The 16,020-nt window shown below is 38.1% G+C and overlaps 1 protein-coding gene across 1 annotated transcript in view; it reads right to left on the bottom strand.

The window, feature by feature from the left end:
- Nucleotides 1-5,835: 5,835 nt before the first annotated feature.
- Nucleotides 5,836-16,020, bottom strand: part of LOC109087874 (FACT complex subunit SSRP1-like) — a 17,342-nt gene continuing 7,157 nt past the window's right edge. The window contains exons 5-18 of the mRNA XM_042738679.1: nt 14,708-14,901; nt 13,920-14,020; nt 12,893-13,022; nt 11,535-11,638; nt 11,332-11,460; nt 10,890-11,111; nt 10,713-10,785; nt 9,563-9,692; nt 8,666-8,711; nt 8,442-8,577; nt 8,141-8,308; nt 7,157-7,251; nt 6,395-6,554; nt 5,836-6,314 (exon numbers count right to left, since the gene is read on the bottom strand). Coding sequence (XP_042594613.1) covers nt 6,243-6,314; nt 6,395-6,554; nt 7,157-7,251; nt 8,141-8,308; nt 8,442-8,577; nt 8,666-8,711; nt 9,563-9,692; nt 10,713-10,785; nt 10,890-11,111; nt 11,332-11,460; nt 11,535-11,638; nt 12,893-13,022; nt 13,920-14,020; nt 14,708-14,901 — 1,760 coding nt within the window. The 3' untranslated portion in view covers nt 5,836-6,242. The remainder of the gene's footprint in view (nt 6,315-6,394; nt 6,555-7,156; nt 7,252-8,140; nt 8,309-8,441; nt 8,578-8,665; nt 8,712-9,562; nt 9,693-10,712; nt 10,786-10,889; nt 11,112-11,331; nt 11,461-11,534; nt 11,639-12,892; nt 13,023-13,919; nt 14,021-14,707; nt 14,902-16,020) is intronic.

The raw sequence follows: 16,020 nt of genomic DNA, 5'->3' as shown, positions 1-16,020 counted from the left end.
ATAAATAAAAATTGACTTGACTTAATTATGATGAAATCAGTATCATAATGATAACCATCTTCAATATTCTAAACATAAATTGCCAAATTGCTCATTTAATTTTGATTTTAGAATGAAATCGGGTGTGTTCCAGGTTTTTCACACTCACCGCTTCTACAGAACTGAGTTTAAAAAAGGCATGAACTATTATCTTCCTCTTTCCAAAAGATGCAGCACATTTAATTTTAGCACTTTCCCTGTGGTTTCACAATTCTTCTATCACTCCCACCATCCAAACTTACATTTCCTTCTCAACAACAACAGCGGGTACTTTTAGAAGAAACACAGTTATAATTAGACAAATCTCACAGCATAAACTCGCAGGTTCATTTAACTTCATCTTTCTAATTTTAAACAACACACCTGGTGTTCTGATTGGCTCAGGGCTCCAGCAAGCTCCGCCTCCCGTCTGATGAAACTCCTCCCCCTGCTCAACATCACTCTACGCCGCTCCTTTCTTGTCCTTCATCTGTGTCTTCTCTCCTGTCATCACAACAGGGTTTTATTTCCACATTCTGTCGTTGTAGTTCCTGAAGTCAGTTATAGAGATTACTGGGCCGGATTTCTATTTGTGTGTCAGATTCCACTCACTGCAGTTACTGTATTTAAATCAAGACACCCAGGGTCAGCAGGGTAAAATTAACGATTTAAGGATTGTAAACTTTAAATTGTACAATTTTTTTTTTAAATGTTATGCTTACAGTTGCAAATGATGCATTATCTAAATAAATATGCTAAAAAAACAAATACTATTTTCAGCTTTTGCATAATATTTGTGCAAACAGAAAAGAAATAGAAATAGCCAGATGTGTAGAAATGTTTTCGAAGTGTTTGGAGCAGCAATTGAGATCTCAGTTCCTGTTTTATAATCGGTCACCATCCACTACAGATCATGCATTAATATTAACATGAATATTGCTCTTGATAGGCTGATGGAGAATACTGGTGGGTTAAACCACTTTCCTATTCCTCTCATACTTTTGGTTCCTCTTAAGATGTTCTGTTTGCCTGATGTTAGTGTTAACCACATGTGCTAAAACACACAACCTCGTCTAACACGGTGTACCGTTAAGTTACACTTCCACTTAAAATGTGATGACATTACCTTGGAAAGTTACAAAGCAAGTGAATCTGCTCCACCACTGCAGCAGCTTTTCTCACATCAACTTTTTTTTTGCAATTGCCTTTAAACGGTTAAATCTGACATGCAGGCTTTTGGTTAACATCCGTGTGGTTAAAATTTAGTTTATCTTAAATTCAGAATAGACTTTCATTATTATTATTATAAATAAACCGAAATGAAACATAATATTAAAAACTTATTTCAGCCAGTTGCTAAAACAATTTTTATTTTATTTTAATTTAAACTAATAATAACTAAATCTGAAAATTAATTAAAAAAAAAAAATAAAGATATTAAAAACTAATAAAAATTACAAAAAATGCACAACAAAATTGCTAAAACTAACTGAAATTGAAATAAAAATGGACACTAAAACTTTATAATTGTTAAATAAAAACGGATTTCAAATATTCAAAATAAAATGTTTAAAAAATGGTTTAATTTCAGCTAGTTGCGGAGGTAAAATCTTGCATTTTCATTTAGTTTAACTTGACGTACTAAAATAGCTCAAACAGAAATAGAAGTTAATAAAAAACTATGCAGACATATTTAATAATAATAATAATTAATAAAATGCCAAAAAAAAGCACAATAATTAATTTAGGCAAGGCAAGTTTATTTATAAAGCACATTTCGTTCACAATGGTAATTCAAAGTGCCTTACATTAAAAAAAAGTAAAATAATCATAAAAAATCTAAAAAAAATAAAACAAGGAATTTAAACACTGAATATAGTTTTCATAGACCAAAACTCTTTCTCAGCAGTTTTTTTTTCTTTCTTCTCTATTCTTCAGCAGCTTCGGCTAATGTTTGTAACACACACACACACACACAGAGAGAGAGAGAGAGACAGAGAGAGACCGAGAAAGAGAGAGAGAGAGAGAGAGAGAGAGAGAGAGAGAGACCCCTCATCAGTGCGCTCCGAGCCCACATAGCAAGGAGCAGCCTCTGCATACTATTTTAATCTGCCACAAAACACCTTTATACAACACTCTTTCATCCGGCGTCACACACTACACACTCACTGTGTCTCTGGGGTGTGTTTCCCAGAAGAAACTATGGTTGCAAGTTCCGTTGTTATCAATGGAACTGGTGTCCGTCCATAACAGCAGTGTAGGCCTAAAGAAAAAAGTGCTTTACTATTGCCTAGTCACAAACAGTGTAAATGTTTTATATTGTTGTTGGTTTAGTCATTTATATAGAAAGTATAGGCTAATAGGCCTATAGTTAGTCCCTTTAGAATTATGTTTCTTGTGAAAAGTGCTTAACAGATCTGTTTGCCCAATATAATTAACTTCAGCTGAGGGTGTGCTTGTGATAGATTCAGGAAAGCTGCTCATATGCGAGTGAATTCAGACTTAACATGTGATGCAAATTTTGATTCATTTATGCAAACCGGTTCTTTTTGGACTGGTTCAAAAAGACAATTAATCGGTTCCTGAAGTCAAGTCTGCTTTATTGTCAATTCTTCCACATGTACAGTACATACATACAGAGAATTGAAATTGCATTACTCTCAGACCCTTGGTGCATACAGATAACACTAACAGTAGAACATTAAATACAGATAATAAAATATAAAGTACAACTATACAAATATACAAATAGGTCATGTGAAAAGAAAGATAAGTAAAGCAGCACAAGGCACATGGCAGATAGAATGCAAACCAGTAAAGTAAACAGTGCAGATATAATGATTGTAGTGCTAAACAGCTTATTTAGTCTAGTTAAAGTGTCAATGCTGAATGAGGTAGTGAGCAGACCAATGCTGCACAAAGTGACTGGTGCAGGTCCCAGTGTGTTAATGGGAGCTTGGGGGGGGGAGGGGGCTGAGGTTCAGAGTTCAGTGGTGCATGGGGCAGAAGAGGGACAGGGGGGCAAGGTCAGGAGGGAGTTCAGCTTCCTGACAACCTGATGAATGAAGCTGTCCTTCAGTCTGCTGGTCCTGGCCTGGAGACTCCGCAGTCTCCTCCCTGATGGCAGCAGACTGAAGAAGCTGTGTGACGGGTGTGTGGGATCACCTGCGATGCAGAGGGGCTTTGAGACGGGTTCCATAAATGTCCTGGAGGGAGGGGAGAGAGACACCAATGATCTTCTCAGCTGCTCTCACTTTGCGTTGAAGAGTCTTCCGGCAGGACATGTTGCAGGCGTCATACCACACAGTGATGCAGCTGGTCAGGATGCTCTCGATGGTGTCTCTGTAGAAGGTGCACATGATGGGGGCCAGGGCTCTAGCTCTTCTCAGTTTGCGGAGGAAGTAGAGACGCTGCGTGTTTTTCTTGGCCAGTGCTGCAGTGTTGTCGGTCCAGGAGAGGTCCTCTGTGATGTGCACACCCAGGAACTTGGTGCTGCTCACTCTCTCCACAGTCGCACCGTTGATGGTCAGAGGAACATTCTGAGTGTGCGCTCTCCTGAAGTCAACAACAATCTCCTTCGTCTTCTCCACGTTCAGAGAGAGATTGTTGTCACTCCACCACCCGGCCAGGCGGCTCACCTCGCTCCTGTAGTTTGTCTCATCTCTGTTGCTAATGAGACCCACCACAGTCGTGTTATCCACAAACTTGATGAAGAGGTTGGAGTTGTGTGACTGTGTGCAGTCGTGTGTCAGCAGAGTGAAGAGGAGGGGGCTCAGCACACATCCTTGGGGGGGCCCCAGTGTTCAGTGTGATGTGCTGGATGTATTGCTGCCCGACCTGTGCTGCCTGAGGTCTTCCAGTCAGAAAGTCCAACCAGCCAGTTGCACAGCGAAGTGTTGAGCCCCAGCTCGCCAGGTTGTTAATGAGCTTTTGAGGGATGATTGTGTTGAATGCTGAACTGAAGTCTATGAACAGCATTCTGACGTATGAGTCTTTTTTCTCTAGATGTGTGAGTGCTGAGTGGAGGGTAGTTGAGATGGCATCATCTGTGTTTAGCGGTTCTGGACCGATCATGCAATCTGGAATGGGTCCAGGGAGGGGGTGGGGGGGGGCAGACTTGATGTGGTGCATGACTAGCCGTTCGAAGCACTTCATGAGGATGGGAGTAAGTGCAACAGGACGGTAGTCATTGAAGCATGATGGAGATTGCTTCTTCGGGACTGGAATGATGGTGGTAGCTTTGAAGCATGTGGGAACACACACTCCTGACTAAGTGAGATGTTGAAAATGTCAGTGAAGACATCAGAGAGTTCTGCTGCACAGTCTCTCAGTACACGCCCAGGAATGTTGTCAGGACCCGGAGCTTTGCGTTCATTGATCCTGCTGAAGGATCTCCTCACGCTGTCCGGGGTCAGCGTCATCACCTGGTCACCGGGAGGAGGTGGAGTCTTCTGTGCAGTGGTGCTGTTTTGTGCTTCAAAGCGAGCGAAGAAGGCGTTAAGCTCGTTCAGCAGGGAGATGGTGCTGTCACAGGTCCGCGGTGGGGGCTTATAGTCCGTAATGGTCCGTATCCCCTGCCACAGGCTCCGAGTGTCTCTGCTTTCGATGAATTGATGGGCTATCCTCCTGGAGTACTCTCTGGATGTCATCAAACAATGACGCCACCACACATTACTTTTCTAACAACTCCTGTTGTATCAATAAAACATTCAAATAAAGTCATTTGCATCAACAAATTTTGATAAATTCAAATAAATAGTTACTCATGTGAATGCGTATTGCTAATTATTGCTTACAATTCACTTAAGTTGATGTTTGTGTTCACAGTTCAATTCGCAGATCGTTTATGTCAAATACAACTGACAAATTTTGACTCATCTACAACTTAAGATTCCTTAAAGTTTCGTAGCTACGCCAGCGCTGGTAATTTTGTCCCTCTTATTTTTCCTATGGGCCGAAACTTGGCAGAAGACGTGCAAATCATGACAGAGGTTTTTTTAGTAAACGTTTGTTCGTCAGAAATGGTTTTTATTTGCAGTCGATGCATGTTGGGTGTATATTATAAAAGCAACCAGGGTGACTGACAAACAACAGGGTTGCCAACTTTCACACATTCAGCCTGAAACTCACGCGGTCTGGCACTTTTCTCACACCACGCATACATTTCCTCATGTTGTCAAAAAATTAAACTGTAATAATATTAAATTGGTGAAATTTAGTTTGGTAAAGGCTCCAGTGCTTATTTGTGTTCGCAAGCTGGAAAGCGTCAAAAGTTTGTATTTACAGCGTGTTTTTTTAGCATTGAGCAATAATGCCTATTAATTTCACTGTTGTCGTGAACACCTGATTGCACATTGCGTTCATGTTCGTCAGAATTCACTTGCTGCTAAATGCAAGATTTGTTTCTGAATCCACTCATTAATGTTAATAAGAGTTATAAGAGTTGATTATGCAGTTTAGAGGGGTCCACTGATTATAATGAAACATTGTGGCATATTGCGATGGTTCGGACGTGGCTTAATGCATTAAGTAAACACATTAATAAATCATGCTATGCGGCAAGCAAATGAGCCCTGAATACATTTTCCTCCCACAGCTCTATAAGAAAATGCTTAAAGTGACAGTTCACCCCAAAATGAAAATTCTGTCATTAATTATTCACGCTTGTGTCATTCCAAAAGCTTAAGACCTTTGTTCATCTTCGGAACACAAATTAAGATTGTTCTCTACCGATATGCTTCTTCATCTATGAAAGACACTCAAGCGTCTTCAGTCAGGACATCACATGACCAATCACACAAACACAGAGACACCGAATCACTCACTGGACTTTTATTGCAAAACAGTGATGAACATTTTGATAGCTTAGAGTACAAAACATGTTATCGAAATAACCAAAACATTTACTGAAGTGCAGTCTTTACCATTTTAGAAAAAAAGGCAAAAAATAGAAAATAAAGAGGGCAAAACCCTCTATAAGTAGATCTATCCACACTTCCCTGAATTATGTCTGTCTACTGAAAAAAAAAATCTGAGCGTTTTACTGATGACGCCCTGAAGGGAGGAGAAATGTTACCCGTCTATTTCCAGGTTCTCAGTCTGAATGAAAAAACAGATGTAAAAATGTGCTTGCAGACACGGAAGTAGAAAGTCTTGGTCCGAGTAACCATCAGTTATTGACTGTGAAACCTGAGATGTGGAAATGTCTCTGCTGTCAGTGATCTTCAGTCCGATCCCGACTCCTCCTCTGAGCTGGCGGGTGTGGAGGCGGCCTCCTCATCATCATCATCAGAAGCCTGTGACGGATACAGCAGGTTAAATGATGCACATCTAAATAACTCCATTAAAGCTGAGAGGAAACGGCTCAGTCGCGCACCTTGCGTTTGCTTCCTCTGTCGTGATCAGATTCAGACGAGCTCTCCTCGCTGGAGATGAACTCTTTACTCTTAAAGCTCTCGTTTCCACCTTCCTTTTTCTCCTTTTCTCCTCCACTCTTCTTCTTAGCTTCCACCTTCCCTCCTTTCTTCTTCTTTTCTCTGAAAGCACAAGCAACGACGGTGTCAACAAAAAGCAAGGCTGCATGTAACACCGTAATGTACACTATCATTCAGAAAAAGGATGCATTAAATGGATCATAAAGTGACAAAAATTGTTACAAAAGATTTCTATTTCAAATAAATTAACTTTCTATTCATCAAAAATCCTGAACAATAAAATATATCATTTCCCACAAAAAATAACTGTTTTTAACATTATTAATAAATAGAAATCATCATATTAGAATGATTTCTGAAGATCATGTGACACTGAAGACTGGAGTAATGATGCTTAAAATTCAGCTGCGCATCACAGAAATAAATTACACTTTAACAGATATTCACATAGAAAACAGCTGTTTTAAATTATAATAATATTTCACTGTTTTACTGTATTTTTGATCAAATAAATGCAGCCCTGGCGAGCAGAAGAGACTTTCAAGAACAACAAAATCTCACAGACCCCAAACTTTTAAACAGTTTTGTATGATTAATATGCTAATTACTTCTTAGATATCTTACTCAATGCTTGCTTTTAAATAATATGCAAACTGAAGTTTATATAAAAGTACACAATGCATGTTTGATAGATGTTTGCTCACTTAGTAACAGGCGCCGCTCCTCCTCCACTCTCTCTGTACTCTTTCATGGCTTTCTCATATTGTTTCTTGGCCTCTGCAGCTTTTCTGTCCCACTCCTGCAAAACACACAAGAGACATTGAGCTGAACGTACATCTGAATCAAATAAACAGCTCAGTTTACTCTAGAACAGCACAGCATCGGGAGTTTATGTTCAATCTTCTGTCTGCAACACAACAAAACAAAAACCACAGACAAATAATTCGGTCAGTGTCTAATATGGCTTAAAAAAAAGGAAGGAAGTAGAAAAGCAATGCATGTTTTAATGTGTCTTATGTCCACCAGTGATGTCACTGCCTGCAATATTTTCATACAGAATTGTAATTGGCTATTACTAAAATTGAATCATTGGTTACTGATGGAAAGTCACTTTCCCCTGGTTTCACAGACAAGGTTTAAGCCTAGTCCTAGACTGAAATGTAAGTCTGAGCGGTTTCAACTAAAAGAAACTTGCACTGATTGACCTTAAAATACATCAGTGCCTTTTTTTTGTCTCAAAAAGGACACCAGTAAGGTTGTTTTTTTTAAAGCACGTTTATAAAAATTACCTAAATGTCCTAATTGAACTATGGCCTAATCCTGGCTTAGTCTAAGCCCTGTCTGTGAAACCGGGCCTTTAAGGTCACATTATATTAAAAAAAAAAAAAAAAAAAAAAACTTTTGTTTTTTTATGAAACAAATCCCACATTCAAGTGTTAATAAAAAAATAAATATAATAATAAAAAAAAAAAATTAATGCATTAAGCTAGCGTGAAACAGGATTTTTATTCAAGAGCAGAAGCTCTGTTCTTTTTAACATTTTGCATGTTCACATTCACACACCAAAATATTCTGGGCACCATGAAATTCTGTGAAAATGATCGAAAATGCTGGGACCTTTTCATTTTTAAAAACACTGGCAGGGAAAGAGATAATAAGGCTTTTTAGACTTTCTGGTTTTAATTCACCTCTTTGCGGTCTTTGCTCAGCTGTTTCCACATCTCTCCAGCCTTCTTGGAGATTTCAGTGACTGATATCCCAGGATTCTCGCTCTTGATTCGCTCTCGGTTGCCGTTCAGCCACAGCATGTAGGCGCTCATCGGCCTCTTCGGGGCCCCGGGGTCCTTCACCTTCTTCTGTCGGCCGCAGAGAGAGGACGAGAGGGTTAATAACGACTGATAATGGGGGTCATGTCTGGCTTTATTGTTATTGTTTTACTGTTGAACTCTCTACAGCCTTTCATTTATGACACATTGATACGTATATTACCTCTTTCCGTGGTTTCCTATATTTATTATTCTTCAACATTTTTTTGGTGTTTTTTTCAGGTTTTTTCTTCTTGCTTTCTTCCTCGCTGTCTCCGTCATCTGCCTCACTGTCGCTCACTGAAGCGTTACTGTCATACCTGCAGAGACACAGCATTACATTATCAGACTGAGAGACGGCCAAACCGTCCAAGCATCAAGGGAAAGAGGAAGGTTTAAATCACTTACTCTTCTGGAACATCGTCATCCTCTTCTCCAGGGTTAAAGGACTCGTCTACAGGAGGATAAACAATATTAACCACAGAATTCAGCACAATCCACTTACACTAGAGGCACAAGTCCTAACATACACTCACCTAACATAAAGATAACTTTGATCATTTGTAGAAAAAGCTTGCTTTATATCTCTATTATATATATATATATATATATATACACAGGTACATACATACATATATATATATATATATGCATGTGTGTGTGTGTGTGAGTGTAATATATTTATTATACATACTTGACAATCTATTGAACAGTGTATTGTAATAATTTTTTATTCATTTTTAAATATAATATTTCTCTAACTTTTAACACAATCCTAAAAATTTACACTGAACACAAATATACATTTGTTTAAATTTAGTGGAATCAAATTGACACACAAGATTTAGCACCTGCTTAAAAAAAATGGATTAAATCAGACTAAATTTCCAACCTTTCATCTATCCAATTCTTATTTTACTAATTTAATTTAAATTTCCATGTTTAACTGTATCGTCAGAATGCTGTAAACCATACTTTATACCAAAAACGACTTGTTCTGGAATGTGTCACATTATGACATCATAGTGCAGCGAAACCCCGCCTACTTCTACATCACTGCCTCTAGCCCCGTCCCCTGATTCACGCATGTAATACATGCAACAGTAACGTAACACGTGTGAGTAAACATATTTTACTGTCTGTTCCAGATTGTTTTATATGAGTGTTTATACAGTTTTACTCCCAATTGAGGGGTTATTCTTAGCGTTTACATGCATTTTAATATGCAAATATGACCCCATTCATTTTTTTCAATGAGATAAAGTGGGAAGCGGCTTATATATTTTGTTTAAGGTGTGTCCGTACCGCTATCTCCCTCCGATTCGTCGCTGCCGTCTCCCTCCTCTCTGATCTTGCCCTCTTCTTTCATTCTCTCCAGGTACGCGTCATGCTGGTCTTCATCAGAGTCGCTGTAGCCCTCTGCTCCTTTCATGCCCTAGCACACACAAACCACACAATAAATAATGTCAGTGTGACACATGAGACTGTGTACGCGGCTGCTGTCCACAGGAGGTTCAGTGGAATTGTGTCACCATCAGTATAAACACACACAGAGTCTGGATCAGAGAATTAGAGGTTCAAACGCTCTTCCTGCTTATTCCCATCAGCACAGATCCGTCAACAGAATGGAGAGTTTATTTAGTTAAACCCAGTTTCAGATTGCGCATCCACCCGTGCGTGAACACGACTTGAAAGAAAAACTCATAACAATCTATTCAGTTTGAACTCTCACAACACTTGAGGATCACGAACAGTCATGTCAGAACGAGTAGCACAACGGATCCAAGGGAGAGAAAAGAAAACTAAGAAATGCAGAATGGATATCGCACGTTAAGGCCTGACATAAGTGACTTTAAATACATGTTATTATCTATAATTTGTTCTAATGGGGCACATGCAGTACTGTTCAAAAGTTTACGTTTTTGATAGAAGTCTCTTCTGCTCATCAAGGCTGCATTTATTCGGTTAAAAAAATATAGTAAAATTGTGAAATATTATTAGAATTTAAAATGGAATTTAAAATTGTGAATATCTGTTAAAGTGTAATTTATTTCTGTGATCAAAGCTGTATTTTCAGCATCATTACTGCAGTCTTCAGTGTCACATGATCTTCAGAAATCATTCTAATTTGATGATTTGAAACATTTCTGATAATATATACTGTATTATTGTATATTATATTATAGCAAACAGCTGTGTTGCCATATATTTTTGTGGAAACGATAGATTTTATTTGTCAGGATTCACAGATGAATAGAAAAAAAAAATTTTGATTTACTGAAAAACCGTGTAGAAAAGAGCCTGAATATTTTTTTAGTACTGATTCACTAGAATTGGCTTTAAAAATACCTTTTCCCCACAGCAAATATCATTTTTGACTATAATAATACATTTGGATATTGCCCAGCCCTATGGTGCATATTGGCTCCCACACAAATAAACATTTTGAAATTACCTCTTTAAATCCTCTGTTCTTGATGTTCAGCTTCTTGGCATTGACAAAGTCAAAGAGTTTTCCGTATTCTTCCCTACACGAGACAGAAGAGAGGCGGTCTCCATTATTTCTGTGACTTGTCGGGACGGCAGAGATCTTCTGCTTATGACCGACAGATGAAGGACGCTGCTGGTTTACCTCTCGATGTTGCTGAAGGTGTACTGGTTATTCTGCTTGGTCTCGATCTCGAAGTCGAAGGAGCGTGTGGTGGTGGTTCCTCTGGCGAAGTTGACGCAGGAGATCTCCTCGAAGCGCAGGTGAACCGGCGGCTTGTGCACGTAGATGAAGCCTCGCTCCAGAGGATACAGCAGCCCTGAGCTCGCCTTGTACGCACACGTTATACACTGAGACCCCGAGTGACTACACACACACACAGAGAGATAAAAACTGACTTCAGTAACAACTTCAAAATGAGCTCAGCTTCTCATCTTGACACACAATAATATGAGAACTAGTTGTAGATAACATGAGCAACTTATAACCACAATATTTGGTGTGTGATATTTATCATTTACAATAATGAGAAACATAAAAAGTTGAGTTTACTATCATTATAAGTGCATCTGTGTGTGTGCTTTACCCCTGGAAGTTTCCGGGCACCGTGATCTTCCTGTTGACCAGAGCCTTCATGACCCTGCTGACGATCTCGAAGAGCGGCCCGGACATGTTCTTACTGAGCTTGCCTTCATAACGCTTCTCCACCTCGTCCCTAGAGAGAAGAGAGACAGATCCAGTCAGTGAAGCTAATGCCCCTGGCAGAGAGAGAAAGTCCAGTGTACTCACTCGCTCATGTTGAGAGCAAGACTGATATCTTCATCTTTGGAGAAGAAGAGGATGAGGAAATGATAACGTGTCTGACCCTGTTTAATGTGTGGGTCGAGACTGATCTGGAAAAAAGAAGAGTTTGGGGTTGTTATAGAGTTTCTGAATATGTTTAATGTGTGGGTTTTTTATGATTTTGAAGCTGGAGCACAAAACCACTCATAAGGGTCAATTTTTCGAAATTGAGATTAAAAAGCGGAATAAATAAGCTTTGCATTGATGTATGGATTGTTAGTATAGGACAATATTTAAAAATCTGAATCTGAGGGTGCAAAAAAAAAATCTAAATAGAGAAAATTGCCTTTAAAGTTGTTCAAATGAAGTTCTTATCAATGCATATTACTAATCAAAAATTAAGTTTTGATATATTTACGGTAGGAAACAACAGGCATGTTTTCATGCACTCATTTTATCAGTACGAATAAATCCAATTATGTTTATATGCATGAAGGGTGTATGATATTGGCAAAAAAAAAAAGAAGTGTCTTGATATTGGGATTTTTTTCTAGAATGATAATTAAATTGTTTTGTGCTGTTTGAGTTGTGTGAGGCCTTTAGAAACAGAGCATGTGACTGTCTTTATGAACGGATCACTGAATCGAGTCAAATGATTTGTTCAAAAACAGATTCGTTCAGGAACGAAACACTGCAGTGTTGCTCTGAGAAGCACAATATCCTGCTCCGACTTTGATTGCAACGATTTTCATCAATACAAGAGAAAAAAAAACAGGCAATATTGTGTGTAAAATGTAACTCACTCGATATTAACTTCTTGTTAGTTGAACTGCTGTATAAATGTAATAACACATTTGTGATTGTGCTCACAGGCTTGTGTGATACTGCATAACTATATCATATCTTCACATTGTTTTTTGTTTTTTTACATTTAGTTAATTATGCGACGATTTAATCCAAAGCCACTTACAAATGAGGACAATGGAAGCAATCAAAATCAACAAAAGAGCAATGATATATAAGGGCTGTAACAATCACAGCACACGTAGCAAGTTTTTTTTGCTTTCATAACTTTAATTATAGGGTCATTTTAACTGTTTTCTAATATGCTTCATATTATTTAATAATGCTTTTGGACTCAAGAGTTTTTATACAAGCATTTAGATGCTTTAAGCTTATTTTTGTCCTGGTAATATGATTATTTTAGGTCTACACAGCACTGATTGCGCTCAATCTGACTGATTTTCAAGTTTTCAGTCTGGTTGAGCCATCAAACCAATTATAAACGATCACTTGAGTGCATTTAAACACAGGAGGCATTAGGTTTAGTTCGTCTTTTTTGGGGCGAATCACACAAAACTCACCACAAAGAACATCTGCCTCTGGTCCTTGTGCGGCAGCAGGAAGAGCCGCAGGACGGTGGTGTAGGGGATCTTATAGTCAAACGTCTTCCCGTGCAGGTGCAGGAAGGTGGGGTAGATACGGATATCATACCTGAAAGACAACACTAATGCAGTCAGACACAAGTCTCAAACACAGTGCATCACTCAGGAAAAAACACTAGAGGGAGCTTTACTATTTGTATACAAAAGGTTTTATTTGAATGCCATCGTTATATTATCGGAAAATAAACAGCACTGAATAAAATAGTTGTGTTGTTAATTTTAATCTCCAATATGTGACCCTGCAGCACAGAAGCAGTCATCAGTAGCACAGGTATATTTGTAGCAATAGACCAAAATACATTGTATGGGTTGAAATTATAGATTTTTCTTTTATACCAAAAATCATTAGGATATTAAGTAAAGATCATGTTCCATGAAGATATTTTGTTACTTTCTCCCGTAAACATATCAAATATTTATTTGTTTAGTAATATGCATTGCTAAGAACTTCATTTGAACACATTTAAAGATGATTTTCTCAATATTTAGATTTTTTTGCTCCCTCAGATTCCAGATTTTCAAATAGTTGTATCTCAGACAAATATTGTCCTCCTAACAAACCATACATCAATGGAAAGATTATTTATTCAGATCAATCTCAATTTTAAAAAGTGTACCTTTATGACTGTTTTTGTCATTATGTAGCAAATGAGAGGGTTCCCATATAGTTCACAGCATTAAGTAAGTTTTTTTTTTTTCTTTAATAAAACTACACTATCAGTATTGAGAAATATCATTCTGAATAATTTTGTTCATTCTCCATACAAACATTTGGTATTCTTTTTTGTGTCCAAAGGTGAACAAACGTCTTGTGGGTTTGTAACGACATGAAGAGGAGTAAATTAAATTTTTTTTTTATGAATAAACTCTTTAACAACTAATCGACCAGTCTGACAAAAGATGAGTATTGTTGTGCATCAAAGATAATTTAAAAACACAAACTTACCTTCCTCTCGGTGTAAGGCACTGAAGCTCTTTAAAGATACACACCGCGTCTCCAGTAGCCTGGATGACGTCTGCCTTCGACAGAACATTCTGAGCGAACGCCTGCGACAGAGAGAGACATGATCATCATCAAACCAACACCAGCAGCTCACACACACACACACACACGTCTAGGTTACTATGCTTGTGGGGACTCTCCAGGGGCATAATGGTGTTTCTACTGAACAAATTAGAGCTGCACGATAAATCGAAATTATCAAAATGTTGCAATTGTAATTATATCGCAGTGGCATGGGATATCTGAATCTTTTTATTAATAGGCTTATTAAATATCGTCCGATCCTAACAAACCATAAATTAATGGAAAGCTTATTTATTCTGCTTTCAAATGATGTATAAATCTCAATTTCGAAAAATGGACTCTTATGACTGGTTTTGTGTTCCAGGGTCACTTATTGGCTATATAATTAAATTTTTTAATTATCTTAAAATATATTTTAAATAGATTTTAAACACTTAAAGTAATATCGTATTGCATTATTTAACAAGGTATTGCATATCACATTTTTCTTCAATATCGCACAGCCCTAGTACAAACCATATATTTTACACCCTACATTAACTCCACACACTCACAGCAAACCTTGTGCATTTTTACATTCTCAAAAACTCATTCTGCAAGGTTTATAAGCTCGTTTACCCATGGGGACCTAAATTTTGGTCACCACAGTGACACAAGTCCCTGTTTGTCTGTGTATTCAGGTTTAAGTCCCATGCGCACACACACACCTCCACAGGGTCTGAGCCGTCGTCTCCGGTGTTGGGAGGCACATAGAAGCGGACCTCCATGAGGGACACCTCCGCGTCATCGTTCTGATGAAACTCCACCGTCACCTCGTTCTTCCCCGTTGCACACTGGGATACGCTGGCCAGCGGGATCTCGAAGACGGGACTGTCGTTCACATCAAACGACAGAAGAGACCCTGAGCAGCGACAGAAACAGTGACCATGTCACGGAGGGAAAAATCTGTTATTTTTTATCTTTTATTCTCAGTATGTGAAAATTTACACTCCCATTCAAAGTCTGAGGTTGTGAAGATTTCATGTTTTTGAAAGTCGTTTCCATCTGCTCACTAAGGCTGTAAACTCATTTGATCAAAAATACAATCAAAATTGTGAAATATTTTTACAATTTATTTTGTTTTCTATGTGAATATCTGTTAAAGTGTAATTTATTTCTGTGATGTGCAGCTGTATTTTCAACATCATTACTCCAGTCTTCAGTGTCACATGATCTTCAGAAATCATTCTAATATGATGATTTGCTGCTCAAGAAACATTTCTGATTATTATCAATGTTGGAAACAGTTGTGCTGCACAATATTTTTGTGGAAATCGTGACATTCTATTTTTCAGGATTCACAGATGAATAGAAAGTAAAGATAATAAAACAGCATTTATTTGAAATAGAACTCCTTTGTAACATGATTTTTTACTCTCTCTTCCACTTTTGAAAATTAATTACCCTACTAATTTTATTAAATAGTTTATTAAGAAGTTAATATAATATTTTGATACCTGATGTATTTAATGTAAATACATTTTTAAAAAAAATTTACTTACAGTGGAGTTACATATTGGTTGTATTTTTGATTATCTTTTTAGTCAAAACTGTCAAAATCTGTCCACATTGTATATAATTTTTTACACGTTTTGTATGTGAGAGTGTGTGTGTGATGTGAGTGAGTGTGTCTCTCTCTGTGTGTATGTGTGTGTGTGTGTGTGTGTGTGTGAGACGTGAGTGTGTCTCTCTGTGTGTGTGTGTGTGTGTGTGTGTGACATGAGCGTGTACGAGAGTGTGTGTGATGTGAGTGAGTGAGTGTGTCTCTCACTCTCTCTGTGTGTGTTTGTGTGTGTGTGTGTGTGTGTGTCTCTCTCTCTTTGTGTGTGTGTGTGTGTGTGTGTGTGAAGTGAGTGTGTCTCTCTGTGTGTGTGAGACGTGAGCGTGTATGAGAGTGTGTGTGATGTGAGTGAGTGAGTGTGTCTCTCACTATCTGTGTGTGTGTGTGTGTGTGTGTCTCTCTCTCTCTCTCTGTGTGTTT

This window comes from Cyprinus carpio, chromosome B14 (genome assembly GCF_018340385.1).
Source record: "Cyprinus carpio isolate SPL01 chromosome B14, ASM1834038v1, whole genome shotgun sequence".
NCBI lineage: Eukaryota > Metazoa > Chordata > Actinopteri > Cypriniformes > Cyprinidae > Cyprinus > Cyprinus carpio.
This window is presented reverse-complemented; position numbering and strand designations above follow the sequence as displayed.